General features: G+C 34.1%; 3 protein-coding genes across 3 annotated transcripts; all 3 read left to right on the top strand.

Moving 5' to 3' along the window:
- The first annotated feature begins 67 nt into the window (after nt 1–67).
- Nucleotides 68–17,052, top strand: LOC142231300 (uncharacterized). Its single transcript, XM_075301915.1, has 7 exons — nt 68–533; nt 656–1,716; nt 1,783–1,936; nt 6,954–7,178; nt 13,663–14,076; nt 15,119–16,628; nt 16,696–17,052. Exons 1-7 carry the CDS (start codon nt 219–221, stop codon nt 16,923–16,925), a joined length of 3,909 nt encoding a protein of 1,302 aa, XP_075158030.1. The 5' UTR covers nt 68–218; the 3' UTR covers nt 16,926–17,052.
- Nucleotides 2,876–4,926, top strand: LOC142228673 (zinc finger protein 711-like). The gene is made up of 3 exons (XM_075299161.1): nt 2,876–3,457; nt 3,583–4,643; nt 4,714–4,926. The coding sequence occupies exons 1-3, from the start codon at nt 3,143–3,145 to the stop codon at nt 4,883–4,885; spliced, it is 1,548 nt and encodes a 515-aa protein (XP_075155276.1). The 5' UTR covers nt 2,876–3,142; the 3' UTR covers nt 4,886–4,926.
- On the top strand, nt 8,659–10,572 carry LOC142228672 (uncharacterized). Its single transcript, XM_075299160.1, has 2 exons — nt 8,659–9,034; nt 9,203–10,572. The coding sequence occupies exons 1-2, from the start codon at nt 8,690–8,692 to the stop codon at nt 10,544–10,546; spliced, it is 1,689 nt and encodes a 562-aa protein (XP_075155275.1). The 5' UTR covers nt 8,659–8,689; the 3' UTR covers nt 10,547–10,572.
- Nucleotides 17,053–17,194: the final 142 nt, after the last annotated feature.

Here is a 17,194-nt window from a genome sequence, read left to right as displayed (position 1 = left end):
TTGGTGTTATTGTGAATGTTCAAGATGCAATGGCGTCAAATTGGAACGTCCCTGGGGATATGTTTTTTGTTTACAAAAACCAGCTGATTTTGAGAGAGAGAGAGGCCCAAAACCAAACACTCCAGGTTTGGAGATTTGGGTACCAAGAATCAAGATTTCGCCCGTGTGTTCCATACCTGAAGTTGCATCTATTTCGCATTAAATTGCACAAAGACAAAATGCTTCCATTCGATGAAGAGCATTTCTGTCGATCTTGTTTAGTGAAGCTAGAAATGGATACGGCGTTCGAAGATCAAGAAGATGCAATGAAATTTGTGAAAATCTCCACATCTCCGGATGTTCAACTTTTAATAGATCTATGTTTGCGGGGGCAATCAAGTGGAATAACGTATAATTTACCAAATATGTGCCGGCAATGCTTTGAAAAGTGGCAAGATTTTTCTCGATATTACGAAATATTAGTGAGGAATAACATCAGGCTTGAAAAAATCCTTGTCAAGAAATTAACAAATGGTGCGGCGGAAGAGGAACAGGTATTATTCATTTTTTCAACAAAGTCATTCAATAATTCATACGAGTAATCTACAATCTAATTGAAAATGCTTTTATTGAAATACTTTTATTAAATTTTTGTACTATCCTATTTCCTTTTCAGGCTAACAAAATATTCATTGAAACACCAGGCGATTTAATGGAAATAGAAAAGTACGAAACCAATTCCCCATTTTATGAGAACAATAATTTAAATGATGACTCTTGTCATAGTATAGAGGATATACCAGTGGAATGTAATTCTATCGGTAATTCGCCTCAAATGGATGTTCTGGAGAACGAAGACTCCATCTTAAATACCCATCACGATGGAGATATTGTAAAAACAACGAAAGCAAAGATAAGTCGTGGTCGTTCAAAAGCGTCTATGATTAAAAGAAAATACACAAGACGAAATGCTGCAAAAATTCATGGAAGAGAACCGTCCTTCTCCGGAAATATCACCAAAAAAGCTCGTTACCGTTGCGAACCCTGTAAAAAGTATTTCTACGAAATTAATAGATACAAAGGACACATTAAACTGGTGCATGAAGGAATTTCCAAAGCATTCCAGTGTAGCCATTGTGGAAAAGGTTACAAATTCTACAAAAATCTTACCGAACATATTGCAGACAATCACTCGAATAAACACCAGGAGGCTCCATTTTGTGAACTGTGTAATAAAGAATTCAAGACACAAACAACTCTAAAAAATCACATGAAAATAAAACATCCAAATGATAAGAGCACAATAACCAATAGACGGGCTATTTGTGAACAATGCGGATTTATAGCTTCAAGTCCTGAATCGTTGACTGCTCACATCAAAAATAAACATACAGAAGCTGAGCGTTTTAAATGTGAGCATTGTCCCAAAGTCTTCAAATGTCGATACTATTTGAAACACCACATTATGACACATCATAGTGAAGTGAAGATTAAACCATTTCAATGCTCAGAATGTGACATGGCATTTTCAAGACGAAATGGTTTAACCAAACACAAATTTACTCACCTAAACTATACCGAACGAATCAAATGTGATTTCGAAGGTTGCGATGTTCGTTTCTTGAATAACGATGCCAAAAAACGTCATATTCAACTTGTACACTTAAAGTTGAAACAGCATGTATGCGATATTTGCGGAGAAGCATTCGGCATAAAGGCGACACTTCGACATCACAGGTATCATATTATATTACATATAATATTTTATAATTGTATTTTGTGAGTATGTGTGTGTTTTTTTAGATATATTCATACAGGAGAGAAACCGTATAAATGCAGTGTATGTGGTCAAGGATTCAGGCAGCATACTGCTATGAAAACTCACACAAAAATTCATCTCGCTAAAAATTCAAAATATGAAATTCGAAGGTCTAGTATAGATGTTGAACAAACTTCCTAAATAAAAACTAAATAAAATCAAATCATATATGAATACTATTCAAGGCATTGATTGCGTAACATTTCGTCGGAATTATTCTTTAGTTGGTGTGTTAAAGTTAATATCCACGATCCATCGGACTGTTCGACAGTTTCGAGATTCCCTTTCGATTTCAAAATTTTCGAATTTCAGCCAACATTTGAAGATTTATAAAGCGGTAAATGTTTTAAAAAATACTTAAGACTTAATATTTGCAAAAAAAAAAATACTTGCAAAACCTCGAAAATAATAAATTAAATTTTTAGGGGGATTTCTCCTTTGCGAAAATAAGTGTAACTTATTTTTGCTAGTAAACTGATATTTTTCAATTTTTTAATAAAAATGCACATGATTACCAACCTTTACCCTGGCCTTTTATGTGAACGACAATGGCGATTACAACCACACACAAACAAATTATAATCAACCTATTTTAATATAAACAAGCCATATGAGCCACATATTTTGGTAGAAAGAAAAAAGTAAAATTATCTTCAAATTTTTTACTGAGAGTATTATCGTAATTTTCTTTTAACCCTGGACAGTCATCCTTCGTCAAAATGACGACGCATAATTTCAATTTCGATCTAAAATGTATTTTAGTCGATTGGGAAATGATAAATTTAAGCTATACTAATTAAACTATTTTATGAATTTTTGTTGTATACTAATTAAAAACATATTGAATAAGAAAATATTCTCAAATTTGGTTCTCATTTTTGCTCACAATGCAAATTATAGCGTCTTTAAATATGCCGTAGTCAAAATGACGAAGGATGACGTTAGTGTACAAAAAATAAGGATGACTTTCCAGGGTTAATAAACTGGAAAAAAAGTAAACCAACAGACCTAATATGAAATTTATATCAGCTGGTTGTATATTCATGGCATTCACTCCTTGTTCATTGTATGAATAAAAAGAAGAAGAAAATTCTTAGTATGAGCAAGACTTGGGTAAATTTGGTCTACAGTGACCCAAGATTGATTACTATCTGATCCACTAGTGTTGGATATTATAGTTCAGTGATGTGATTCCCAAGGAACGCAAAAATAACTGAGCGATCAGACTTATACAATTTGCTTAGTTAGACCGATTGAAGCGAACCAGTTCAATTCAGCGACCCGTTAACTGAATTAGTTCGTTCGCGAACTACCCAACTCTAAGATCCACAAAGATTTTGCAAAATGGAAATTGTCTACGAGGAGTTTCTTTGCCGGTCATGTTTAGTAAAGCTAGAAATAGATACGGACTTTGAAGTTCAAGATGACACAACTAAATTTGTAAAAATCTCCACATCTTCAGATGTTCAGCAGTTATTAGATCTATGTTTGCGGGGGCAAACAAGTAAAGTAACATATAACTTACCAAATATGTGTCGGGAGTGCTTTGAAAAATGGTTAGACTTTGCTCGATATTACGAATTACTAGTGAAGAATAACACTAGGCTTGAAAAAATCCTTGCCCAGAATTTATCAAATATTGTGGCGGAAGAAGAGCAGGTATGTGTTTTATTGTTAATTTTTACATTTATATAAATGTCCATCTAATCGAATACAATCCAATTCAAACTGGCCTTGTTCAAATCAATTTATTTCAATTTTATATTATCCTATGTCCTTTTCAGGCTAACAAAATATTCATTGAGACTTCAGATGACTTAATGCAAATAGAAAAATACGAGACCAATTCACCATTCTATGAGGACAATAATTCAAATGATGACTCTTATCATAAGGTAGATGATGTACCGGTGGAATGTCATTTAATCAATAATTCGCCTCTATTGGATGTACTGGGAGATGAGACCTGCCCCTCAAGAGGACATAACGACGGAGATGTCATGAAAATTTCGAAATTAAAGATACGGCATGGTCGTTCAAATGCGTCAATGATTAAAAGAAAATACAGAAGACGACATGTTGCAAAATGTTGTGGTACAGACTCCTCCATTATCTTCTCCGGAACTAAGACTAAAAAACCCCTTTACCGTTGCGATCCCTGTAAAAAGTATTTCTTCGAAATTAATACATACAAAGGACACATCAAAATGGTGCATGAAGGAATTTCCAAAGCATATCAGTGTAGTCATTGTGGAAAAGGTTACAAATTCTATAAAAACCTCACCGTACATATTGCTGAAAATCATTCGGATAAACGTCAGGAAGCTCCTTTTTGTAAACTTTGCAATAAAGAATTCAAAACACAAGCAACTCTAAAAAACCACATGAAAATCAAACATCCAAGCGATGAAAGCATAATTATCAATAGACGTGCTGTTTGCGAGCAATGCGGTTTCATAGCATCGAGCCCGGAATCATTGGCTGCTCACATCAAAAATAAACATACAGAGTCTGAGAGTTTTAAATGTGAACTTTGTCCCAAGGTATTTAAATGTCGATACACTTTAAAACGTCACATTGTGACCCTTCATAGTGGAATCAAACTATTTCAATGCCCAGAATGTGGAATGACATTTTCTAGACGAAATGGTTTAAGCAAACACAAATCTACTCACCTAAGTTATAACGAACGCATCAAATGTGATTTTGAAGGTTGCGATGTTCGTTTCTCGAATAACGATGCCAAAAAAAGTCATATTCAACTTGTTCACTTAAAAGTGAGACAGCATATATGCGATATTTGTGGGGAAGCATTCGGAATAAAGGCTACACTCCGACATCACAGGTAGATACTATACTACATATAACATTTGAATATAATTTTAATTGGGGCTTTGTTTGTTTGTTTGTTTTAGATATATTCATACAGGAGAAAACCCGTATAAATGCGGTGTATGTGGTCAAGGATTTAGGCAACATACCGCTATGAAAACTCATGAAAAAACTCATAAGGCCAAAAATTCGAAATATGGCAAAGACAACAGGGAGATACAAAAAATTGGTATATACGTTGATCAATTTCTCTAAATAATATAACAGGAATTAAATAAATTTTAAAATTAGTATAATTATTTTAGTTTTTCTTTAAAAAGCATTTAGAACTAACTTGTGAGAAAAATTGATTATTATTACTTTACCTCGAGTTGTTAAAAATTAAAAAAAAATATGGGTGGGAGAGAACATTTTGTTTGTTTACCGTTTCTATATATCCACAGCTGAACATTGGTATTGTTCTTTTTATTTGTGTCAACTTTAGTTGCAATTTTCTGAATTTTTAGCGTATTTGGTAAATATGCTCATTTTAAAGAGAAAATGTTAAATAAACATTTTGTCGGAAGAGCCTAGTTTTCGAGATATCGTCACCTGAAAATTGGTATTAAAAAACCAAAATTGGTAAATAAAAAAACCAATATTTAAATATTTATTATAAGGTGCATTTTAAAGAGAAAATATTTATTAATAATTTTGCTGAAAGAGCCTAATAATATCGAATTGCTATTTTGGACTTAATTTTCGAGATATACCCCCCTATTATGGTTTTCGAATTCGCAAAACGCAAAATTTTCCTCAAGCGCTAGTTTCCGAACCACAATATAATACGAAATGTTTACATACTTTTACATACTCTTATGGATAAAGAAATTAAATGGAAGAAATTTGTTGGCAAAATATGAAATGGTTCAGAAATTATTGACAGTTAAAAATTGTGTGTTTTGCGAATTCGTAGACCAGAACAAGGGGGATAGACTTCAAAAGATTGACCCTTTCTCATATAAGCAATATGGTCCTCATATTAAAGCTAATTTCGAGTACATTGCGATGATGAAGAGAGTTTTATATAGAAACTCATTAAAGCGAAAAAATAAAAAACAAATTTCCAAATTAAATGGAAGAAATTAAATGGAAGAAATTTGTTGGCAAAATATGAAATGGTTCAGAAATTATTGACAGTTAAAAATTGTGTGTTTTGCGAATTCGTAGACCAGAACAAGGGGGATAGACTTCAAAAGATTGACCCTTTCTCATATAAGCAATATGGTCCTCATATTAAAGCTAATTTCGAGTACTTTGCGATGATGAAGAGAGTTTTATATAGAAACTCATTAAAGCGAAAAAATAAAAAACAATTTTCCAAATTTGATTTTATTTTGTTTTCAAATGTAGGAGAGTCTGTTTTTTTAGGAATTCATTTTGTTATTTTTTCTCTTTAATCTTAATTTTGAAGGACCCGGGACTTCTTCGGTTCATGGTTATAAAGTTTTTTATATGATTTCTAAATATACATTTTATTACCTATTATTTTTTAAACGAGGTTTTTATATTTTGTACTCTTTATTGAATATTTCGGATTAATTTATAAACATATTTCGTGTATTTGAAAATTAGTTTAGAATTCAGATAGGACTAAAAATAACTTAAAATAAATTTGATAGTCTGTCTGTGTCTGGGTATTTGTGTGAGGTTGAGGCGTCCAGATGGGATTCCTGGGATAATTCTGAGGTTTTGCTCCGAATGTCTCTCTGCTCCATTGTCGATGTTATTTAATAGTTCATTGAGGTTCGGTTATTTCCCTCTAAGATGGAGGAACTCTTTTGTCGTACTACTTCATAAGTCGGGGAGCCCCTTTGTTGTGGGTAATTATAGTGGGATAGTAAAATTGAGTACTATTCCCAAGGTTTTTGAAAAGATGGTGACTGATGTTTTGTCGCATGGCATTTCTTCGATACTGAATCCCTGCCAGCATGGTTTTCGTAAGGGCTTATCGACTACTACGAACTTGGTGGAATTTACTTCTCAGACTCATGTTATTTATACGGATTTTAGTAAGGCTTTTGACCGGGTGAAACATAAGCTCTTGTTATATAAGCAGGATTGGATTGGCCAGTACACTTTTGGCTTGGATTTCGTCGTATTTTGATTGCCGTACGCAGATTGTGTCTTTTTGTAATTCCTATTCAAGGTGCTTTGTTGTCCCATTTCATTTGGGACCTTTTTGTTATTTATAAACGATTTACCTCAGTCCGTAGTTAACTCTAGAATTTTTATGTATGCTGATGACGTTAAGTTATTCTCTTCGTTTGATAATTCTGGTCAGGTGCATTTATTACAAGTTGATTTGGATAGCTTTGATGATTGGTGTAGGGTATATCTGATGGATTTGAACCTGAGGAAATGCAAGTTTATGCGATTCTTTAGGTCTAGGCCTATTGATGTTCGGTATAGCATACGGGGCTCGTTATTGGAAGAGGTTGATTCTTTTGTTGATCTTGGCATTGTTATGGATCGTAGGCTTAATTTTAATGGTCATATTGATTCGATGGTGAGTAAGGCGTATAGGGTTCTAGGATTCATAAAGCGTTGGGTGGAGTTTTCGGACCCTTATGTTACAAAGAGGCTTTTTACTGCCCTTGTTAGACTCATTCTAGAGTATGGTTCTATCGTGTGGAATCCTCAGTATGAAGTTTACCTTGATAGGATGAAATCGGTTCAGAAGCAGTTCTTGTTGTTCGCTTTGAGACATCTTCATTGGAAGAGTGATTTTGTTCTTCCTTCATACACTTCTAGATTGAGGCTGATTAATTTGCCTACTCTTAGGAGCCGAAGGGCGATGTTGGGCTCAATGATGATGTATCGGTTAGTTAGTGAGGATATTCCATGCTCGGAATTGATATCTAGGATTAGGATAAATGTTTTAGGGCATCTAGGAATTACCAGTTTCTTTACATTGATTTTCAACGTTCGAATTATGCTTCTGTGGAGCCTATTCGTAGGATGTGCATTATTTTTAATTCAATCTATCATCTAGTTGACACTAACCTCAGTATTGATATGATGAAGTCTAGAATTTTAGCATATTTGGATAGCTAATACATTAGTTTTATTGAATAACCTAATATTTGATCTTGTGTTTTAATATATCCGGCTGATGAGTCCTTCTCTGTAGCTGGTCAAATCCCTTTGCCTCCACCCCGCCATGGTCCGGATCATGGTGTGTACGCTATCCTTACGTCATGGAAACGTGGCCCTCACGGTCGGAAGGGGCGGGAAAGTGGGCGATGGGACCGTTCATAAAATAAAGTAAATTCAAGTAATTCCTCGAATTTTATGTGGACAGTAAAATAGGTGTATATGAAAAAACATGAAAATAATATAAGGATTTCTACATGTTAGTGTTTGCAATAAGCATCAAACCAGGTCGTTAATATCCATATATTCACTGGGATTTTTAGGGACAGCTTCAATTCTATTAGGCATGGATGAACTTAACTTACGGCAAATCACTACCTGTACATTATACCATACTTTTTGAATATTTTCCCACAATTGTTTTTTGTAGCTGCAGGGCAACTTAGAGAATTGTCTCTTGAGTTCGCCCCAAAGGTTTTCAATGGGATTGATGTCGGTGGACTGACTTGGCCACTCAACAACGTTCGAATTATGATCTCGAAACCATTCTCCCACCAATTTTGATGAGTGTTTGGGGTCGTTATCCTGCTGATATCTCCAATGTTAGCAATTGGTATTTAATCAGCTGGACTTTAATTTGCCATGCGCGAAATGCTATAGAGATTATTATTTTGGCTCAATAAAATCAATAAATGACAATATAGATGTTTTCTTAATAAACAATGAAGAAATTAAGGAAGAAAAGATAAAATAAATATTTAATAATATTTAAAAAAAAAAATGTTTCCTTTCTCTCTTTTTTCCAATGCACTCGTAAGTCATCACAGGTGATTTTATTATATTTGAAAATCGAGTGTTGGCATCCCTATTAATCAATATCAAGTTGGGCTTAAAAAGGATAGGATATCGCATTGTTTTATCGGAATGTTATCTTTACAGGATCTAAAATTTCATTGTCGGATATGTTTAAAGAAGTTATGTCCCGATTTAGAGGGAACAGAACATTCTATCGGGTTTATTGCCATAACAGAATTTTCCGAAGTACATGAATTAATTCAAGTGTGTTTGAGAAGTGGATGTTCCGAAAACAATAAGCCAGCAGAGGTATTGAATAAAACTATGCCGAACATATGCATTAATTGTTTTCGCAAGTGGATGGATTTTGCCACATGTCACTACCAAGTACTGAAGGAGAATACCGAGGAGTTGAAGATAATACTAAACAACGGATTAAAGGATAATTCAAAATTTTCCGATAAAATGGAAAACGTAAGAGGTTTATAAATTATATAAGTTGTATTTATTTACAATAACAAATACCCTTATTAAAATGGTAATTGATGGTTTAGTAATAGGGATAAACTAGGCCATATTTTATTGCCAGATAGATTTATTCTTGGACAATTTTCAACAATATTTAAACTAATTTTCTTTCAGATGAATAAAAATGTGAACGATGAAAATATGTGGGAAATTGAAAATTATGATACTATGTCTCCTTTTTATCATGAAGACGAGTGTTCCACTGCCTTAACCCCTGAAGAAACAACAAATATCGAAGAATTCAAAAAATGCAATCAAGACGACTGCAGGACAGCTATAAATGATGGCGAAATTGTAAAAGACGATTTGTTAAAAGCATGCGAGTATTCCACGTCCGTGGAAAACCCGGAAAGTAAAAGAAGAATAATATCTGAGGAATGTCGGAATACTCCACTTCCTACGAACTCCAGTGAAGATCCAGAGAATGATCTTTCTAATTCTGAAAACATCACATATCATAACGATGATATATTTAATGATGGCAGTTCAAAAAGAGATAGCATAAAAAAGAATAATTCCCGCAAAAATTATAATAGAAAAGGAAATAAAACATCAACTAAAAGGGAAATATATCGTTGCGAACCATGCAAGAAATACTTTTATGGTATCCATAAATATGAAGGACATCGGAAAGAAATCCATGAGGGCATAAGTAAGGCTTACCAATGTAATTATTGCGAGAAAGCCTATCGTTTCTACAAAAATCTCCGCGAGCATATTGCCACAAACCATTCATCAATTGAACCATCACAAAAATATTTGGAAAAGGAAATTTTCAAATGTGAAGTGTGTAGTGGAGTATTCAAAACGCAACAGACCTTGAAAACTCATCAAAAAATTAAACATCAAAATCTTTCCAAAAGTTGTATATGTGAGCAATGTGGCTTTTTATCTCATAGCCAGTATGGTCTTGAAAATCATATAAAAAATAGGCATTCTGTTGCTGAACAAATCAAATGTCCTAAATGCCCTAAAATTTTTAAAAATCGCTATTATCTAAAGTACCATACAATGAATGTACACAATGATGACAATGACAAGCCTTTTAAATGTACTGACTGTGATATGGCATTCACGAGGCAAGCTTTACTTAATGTCCACAAGCGTAGTCATTTGAAACTTTCAGAACGCATTAAATGTGATTTTGAAGGCTGTGAAGTTCGATTTCTATTTAATGGGGAAAAGATTCGGCACATAAAAATGGTTCATTTAAAAATTAAGAAATATGTTTGTGATATATGCGGAGAAGCTTTTGCTACTGGCCAAACATTGAAACACCATCGCTATATTCATCTAGAATTGAAGCCTTTCATTTGTACACTATGCGGACAAGGATTTCGGCAACGTTCAGCAATGAGAACACACCAGAAAACTCACAAGCCACATGATGATTCTCCCCCGAATGTTATTGATAACAAATCGGAAGTACGATATACTTTGAATTTAGAAAATTTTTAAAATATATTATTTTTCTCACCTGAAAATAGTAATAATTTATTCTATGACAGCGGACGTTTTATATGAAGGGCGATACTAGGTTTTATATGAAGGGCGGTACTATGTACTAGGGAGCCACCGTGGTGCAATGGTTAGCATGCCCGCCTTGCATACACAAGGTCGTGGGATCGATTCCTGCTACGACCGAACACCAAAAAGTTTTTCAGCGGTGGATTATCCCACCTCAGTAATGCAGGTGACATTTCTGAGGGTTTCAAAGCTTCTCTAAGTGGTTTCACTGCAATGTGGAACGCCGTTCGGACTCGGCTATAAAAAGGAGGTCCCTTATCATTGAGCTTAACATGGAACGGGCAGCACTCAGTGATAAGAGAGAAGTTCACCAATGTGGTATCACAATGGACTGAATAGTCTAAGTGAGCCTGATACATCGGGCTGCCACATAACCTAACCTAACCTAACCTAGGTAATAATAATAATTTAACTCAATTGATACGCATTGTCTTTTTCATCTAGATTTGATTAAGATGTAACAATAATATATGTTTTCATTCGCAAAAGTGTATTTATGATTTATCGGTTCATAGATATGTATTAAAAGTATAGGCAAATTGGAGTAATTTTTACAAGTTTTCGACTTAACAGTGACGATTTTATAAGGAAAATGTGGGTATTTTGGCCATTTTTGCCCAAATCGGAAAAATAAATAAAAATATATGGAATCTATATCGAAATCTGAACCGATGTCAACCAAATTTGATATGCATAGTTACTATGTTAATTCTTCTCCCTGTGCAAAATTTGACGTAAATCGGACTACAACTTTGAACAATGTGGTCATATGACGGAAAATCGCGCGAAAGATATATATGGAAGCTATATCTCAACCTGAACAGATTTCAACCAAATTTGGCATACATAGTAAGAATGTTAATTCTGCTCGTTAATTACGTCACATACGTGCATATCGGGCGAAATATATATATGGGAGCTATATCTAAATCTGAACCGATTTCTTTCAAAATCGATAGGGTTTTATTGTGACCCAATACACATATTTGTGCCAATTTTGAAGTCGATTGGACTAAAATTGCGACCTAGACTTTGATCACAAAAATATGTTGACAGACAGACGGACAGGGGCAGACCCTGAGCAATATTGCACCGTGGTGCAATGGTTAGCATGCCCGCCTTGCATACACAAGGTCGTGGGTTCGATTCCTGCTTCGACCGAACACAAAAAAGTTTTTCAGCGGTGGATTATCAGTAATCCTCAGTAATGCTGGTGACATTTCTGAGGGTTTCAAAGCTGCTCTAAGTGGTTTCACTGTAATGTGGAACGCCGTTCGGCCTCGGCTATAAAAAGGAGGTCCCTTGTCATTGAGCTTAACATGGAATCGAGCAGCACTCAGTGATAAGAGAGAAGTTCACCAATGTGGTATCACAATGGACTGAATAGCGAGCCTGATACATCGGGCTGCCACCTAACCTAACCTAATATTGCCAAAGACACCATGTGTCTATGTCGTCTCCTTCTGGGTGTTGCAAACATATGCACTAACTTATAATACCCTGTTCCACAGTGTGGCGCAGGGTATAAAAATCAAACGAAATCTTTATGGAAGTCACTAAACAGAAATCTTTAAGCAGAAAACTAATATTTTTGGATGCTATATTCTTGGAAGCATTAAGATGCTGAACGAACAAACAATTTTTTTTCTAAAATTTTGGTATTGACGTTCAGTTAGAAGTGGGGTTAGCTTTTATACAAATTTTGATCGAAAACAAATATATATATTTTTTTTAATTTTCCTCATATCGAAAACTTTTTGAGAAATTATTGAGTAGCGTGTATTTCAATTTGGTATTGACTTTCAGTTAGAAGTGGGGTTAGCTTTTATACAAATTTTGATCGAAAACAAATATATATATATATATTTTTTTTTAATTTTCCTCATATCGAAAACTTTTTGAGAAATTATTGAGTAGCGTGTATTTCAATTTGAACAGTTGAGAAATTGTTATTGATGAGATTAATTCTACTGTTCTGGTTTTTGTTGGAAAAGCTATTTTCTCAACTATTTCCAAAATGTTTATTACTCTAATCCGGCTTAAGTCTACTTTAGTAAAAGTGGTCCGATTGGACCAATTTTTGGCCAGCGTGTAAACTTTTCGATTCTAAACACAAAATGTGGTATACCACTTTTTGGCGGAAAGACCTATTTTCGGAGTTACGGGCCCCTACAGTTTTCATTGCCACGTATATTGGATTTAGTATCCATCGCACATAATCATCCTAAAAGTATTATATTTAGAATAACATGGACCCGGAGAGGTCCTGGGTTCGCGTTAGCCCACTTTGGACTCTGAATATAGGAGAAAGTCTCAAACCCCTACCTATCTTCTTTTGGTTCGCGTTAGCCCACTTTGGACCCTCTCCATAGGAGAAAGTCTCAACCCCCGGCCGAAGGCCGGCTACCTATCCTCTTTGGGTTCGCGTTAGCCCACTTTGGACCCTGTCCATAGGAGAAAGGCTCAAATCCCGGCCGAAGGCTGGCCACCTATACCCAATTTTTAAGGGTCGGTATCTCGAAAACTACGCTCTTCCGACAAAATTTTTACTTAATATTTTCTGCTTAAAATGTACTATTTTTACCAAATACACAAAAAAACGGAATTTTATTCATTTAATGAAAAATTGCTGTCAGAATTAAGAAAAATATAAAGGAAAATACCGATTTTCAGATGTCGATATCTCGAAAACTAGGCTTTTACGCCAAATTTGTTAAATAACATTTTCGATTTGAAATCCTTTCTTCTACACTCAAAAAAAATTGTTTGTTTATTTTTAACAACTTGTGCTAAAGTAGATTTGTTCCTCTAATCCTATGAAAAATTGTTGAATTTGAGCATTTTTCAAACGTTTGTGTTTATTGGAATGACGTTATTTTGTAAAAGAGCACAAGCCTCTAAAACGCCGACGCTTGCGTTTATATTTTGCTCTGATTGCAAACCAATAAAAACATATGATTTTGCTACTTCTTTTTTACCATCTCATTATTGTCAGAAGTTGTTTATGTCCAAACATTTTTGCGAAATATTATTTTTTTTTATAAAAAATGTCATCGTCTGCTTTGACAAAAAGTAACGCAAAAGAGCGTTGTCGAACATGCTTAAGTAAATTAATTAAAAACGAGGATAATTTAGAGGATGTAGACTCTGGGAAGAATTTCGTTTGTATTAATGCCAATCCCGAATTAAAAGACCTATTGGAAAAATATGTGGGTATAGAAGGCGATGAGGAGACAAATCAGGATAAAGATTATCCGGCTAGTGTGTGCATCAATTGCATGGGACATTTGCAACAGTTTGAAACTTTTCGCAATAAAGCTCTAGATAGTGCTGAAAAGTTATTCCGTGTCTTTCGTGGAACCAGAGAATGTAAAATAGAGTTGGACGACAATGGTTTGGAAAACATACGAGACCACCAGAGTGCAGGAAAAGAACATGAAAATGATATATTCAACATGCTTGTAAGTAAATTCAGTTTAATGAATATTTAAATAATTCAAGAGAACTTGGTTATCAGAAGGAACACAGTATAATCCGGACAGCTAAATTTTTCGAACACTTTCACTAAAATTTTCCTCTATAATCCGGATATTAATATTTGTGCCGTAGCAATTGTTCTTTGTTTTATCGGAGTGCTAATTTGCGCGTTGTCACAGTTCGTCAGATATTATAAAAAGCAAAGCAAGTTACTTTCGCAGAAAATCTTTGAGACAAGATAAGTTTTCTGCTACTATCGATTATGTGTAAAAATTAAAATTTTGAAGCGGTATAAAATGTTTACAAATACATGGTGAACAATTCAATTTTTATTAATCAATTAAGGCCCATTTTGGACTAGTCAAGTCATCTTTCGGCTCTGTCCAGACGTTAAGTCAATAAAATGGGTCTTAATGAAGATCAACTATATAACGCAGACGAATCTGCTCTATTTTGGAAACTCTTGCCAACAAAAATATGCGTTCACCAGCATTAAAAATAAAAATTTTAAAATTGCGATAAACTGGCAAATTGCTCCAATTTTCTTTGATTGAAAGCATTTCAATTAAAAATTAATTGGATCAATTAATTTCGTGATTGATTCCAAATGTTTTTTTTTTTTGTGTATCGAACAATATCTATTCTGTAGCCTTAATTAAAGAAAAGTAAGGTACATTTCTTATATTCCTTTAATTATTCTACCATAGCTCCTAGAATAAAATTTTAGTTTTAATAAAGTTTAGATCCCGATGTAGTTTTCTCCAAGATGTTGACATTTTTTGATAGGATTGAAATTATAGAATTGAATTCGGTATGGTATAGCGTTTTATAGAAGTGAAACTTCTAAACAAAAAATTGACTATTCCGGTACTGTCATGTTTAATGATTTACCTTTCAATATCAAGACCAATTTTCTTAGATAATTAAATATTATAACGTTTTGATAACTTATAAAAAAAGCAGATTAACATTAAAAAATTTCACTACTAAAAATTTCAAAAAATTATGACATTTATTCCATTTCAGCTTAAAGATTCCTTAATGGAGACAGAAGCAATTTTACTGGAAGGTGCCGAAAGTGATAATGTTGATAACAATATGGATCCCGATCCATTCCAAGCCGAAATTTGCAAAAATATACGAACATTTAAGAAAACAAAACGGAAGGTTGATCCATCTGCGAAAGATAATGGTACAAAATCTAAAATAAACAAACCAAATTTTACAACAAATAAAACTACACGTAAAAAGAAACGCAAAGAAATGGCGAACTTTGATTCACATATAAATGACGATGTCACAGAGGAAATAGAGGGTGATGAGGAAAAGCAGCAAACAATGGAAATATTGGAAGAAGTCTCTGAAATTCCTTGCGAAGTCAAGGTAAAGGAAATTGATGAAGAGTACGATGATTGGCAACAAATGGACTTCCATACGAATGACAGCAATGATAGTTCCGATGATGAAGTACTAAGCAAAAAAGTTGAAAACTCCCGAAGTGGACAAAGAAAAAAATCCAAGGTCTATCCAAAAGTAGAGCCTAGTGATGATGTTTTTGCCAATGATAACGATTCCGATCCAGATTTTATTTTAGAGACATATAAAAAGGCTGGAGAATTAAAAAAATCTCCCAATGGAAGAAATGATATGAATGAACTCCAAGTTAAAGATATGGATAATAAATTCGACATAGAATCTAGTCCATCATCTGAATCTGACTTTGATATGAAACACAAGAAGAAAAAATCTTCACCGTCTCCTGGAAAGCGATCTGCGGCAAGTGGACGGAAAAAAGGTCTTACCAATCAATACAAGTGTGAAATGTGCAGTCGAAGATTTGCCCATAAAATAACGCTAGATGCTCATGTTAGAAAAGTACATCAAGGAGAAAAGAGAGCATATAAATGTGAGCTATGTGATAAATCATATTCCTTTATGGGTGGACTATCTACACACATGCGAGAAACACATGAACGTCAGGAGGAGGCCTATACATGCAAAATACCGGGTTGCGACAAAAAATATACAAGTTACATAACTCTCCAACGTCATATTCGTGTGAAACATTTAATGAGCGAAATCCCAACAAGATACGTATGTGAACAGTGTGGTGCAACATTCAAACAAACCTCCAACTTAAGATACCATATGAGAACTCGACATCCCACAGAGGAAGATTTGAAACAAAAGGAAATCATAAAAGAACGTCTGGAATGCGAAATATGTAAAAAGTCCTTTAATTCACAGTATACACTTAAATACCATAAACTACGTATTCATGCGGACGATAAGAAATACGAATGTAAAATCTGTGGTAGACGGGTGGCCAAGAAGTTTATGTTAGATCAGCATATGTTAGTACATTCCGAAGACAAGACCGCTTGTAAGTTCTGCGGGCGTGAATTTGTCAGAAAATATCAGGTTGAGGCGCACATAAAGGCTGTCCACCAAAAACTGAAGCCCTTCCAATGTTCACATTGTAGTGAAAGTTTTGCTTCTAGAAAAACATTGCGGCATCATGTTTATATACACACTGGTAAGTTTTTTTATTTTCCATCAAGATATTATAGCATTTGAAAAATGTTCTTTCAATGGTATTCCAGGTGAAAAGCCTTATGTTTGCGATATTTGTGGTCAGGCATATCGTCAACCTACATGTCTAAAAAATCACCGTAAGATACACAATAAAGGGAACAATAATAGTGGTAATACAATTCAGGAACCTGAAACAGCAATAATAGAAGCAGCAGCCATAGCCAATCGAAATTTCATGAATACACTAATGCAAGAGAGTGAAAATGTAATGGATACAAATGACTTGGGATTAAATTAGGAAAGATATTTACATCGGATGTTTGTATGTACTTACACTCTTTCAGATATTTGTGTAAATAGAATATGCTATATATTAAAAATCTTACTTTGGTTATAATACAAAAAGTATCCTTTTGTCATCCATAGCATTTGTGGTTATAGTGTAATTTTTCTATTACTAAGTTTTAAACTTTTCTTTTGTAAAATGGGAACATTACTATGAATTCGCTTTTGAACACATCGGAAGTTCACTTTTGGGTATAAATTTATATTTAGTAAAGGAATGTA

The sequence above is a fragment of the Haematobia irritans genome, chromosome 3, assembly GCF_050003625.1.
Source record: "Haematobia irritans isolate KBUSLIRL chromosome 3, ASM5000362v1, whole genome shotgun sequence".
NCBI classification, from domain to species: Eukaryota; Metazoa; Arthropoda; class Insecta; order Diptera; family Muscidae; genus Haematobia; species Haematobia irritans.
This window is presented reverse-complemented; position numbering and strand designations above follow the sequence as displayed.

Coding starts and splice junctions, on each gene's coding strand:
- LOC142231300 (XM_075301915.1), top strand. CDS start 219: ATGCTTCCATTCGATGAAGAGCATTTCTGTCGATCTTGTTTAGTGAAG. Junction 534..655: donor GTGCGGCGGAAGAGGAACAG/GTATTATTCATT, acceptor TTTCCTTTTCAG/GCTAACAAAATATTCATTGA. Junction 1,937..6,953: donor TAGATGTTGAACAAACTTCC/TAAATAAAAACT, acceptor AATTCTGGTCAG/GTGCATTTATTACAAGTTGA.
- LOC142228673 (XM_075299161.1), top strand. CDS start 3,143: ATGGAAATTGTCTACGAGGAGTTTCTTTGCCGGTCATGTTTAGTAAAG. Junction 3,458..3,582: donor TTGTGGCGGAAGAAGAGCAG/GTATGTGTTTTA, acceptor TGTCCTTTTCAG/GCTAACAAAATATTCATTGA. Junction 4,644..4,713: donor GCTACACTCCGACATCACAG/GTAGATACTATA, acceptor TGTTTGTTTTAG/ATATATTCATACAGGAGAAA.
- LOC142228672 (XM_075299160.1), top strand. CDS start 8,690: ATGTTATCTTTACAGGATCTAAAATTTCATTGTCGGATATGTTTAAAG. Junction 9,035..9,202: donor TTTCCGATAAAATGGAAAAC/GTAAGAGGTTTA, acceptor ATTTTCTTTCAG/ATGAATAAAAATGTGAACGA.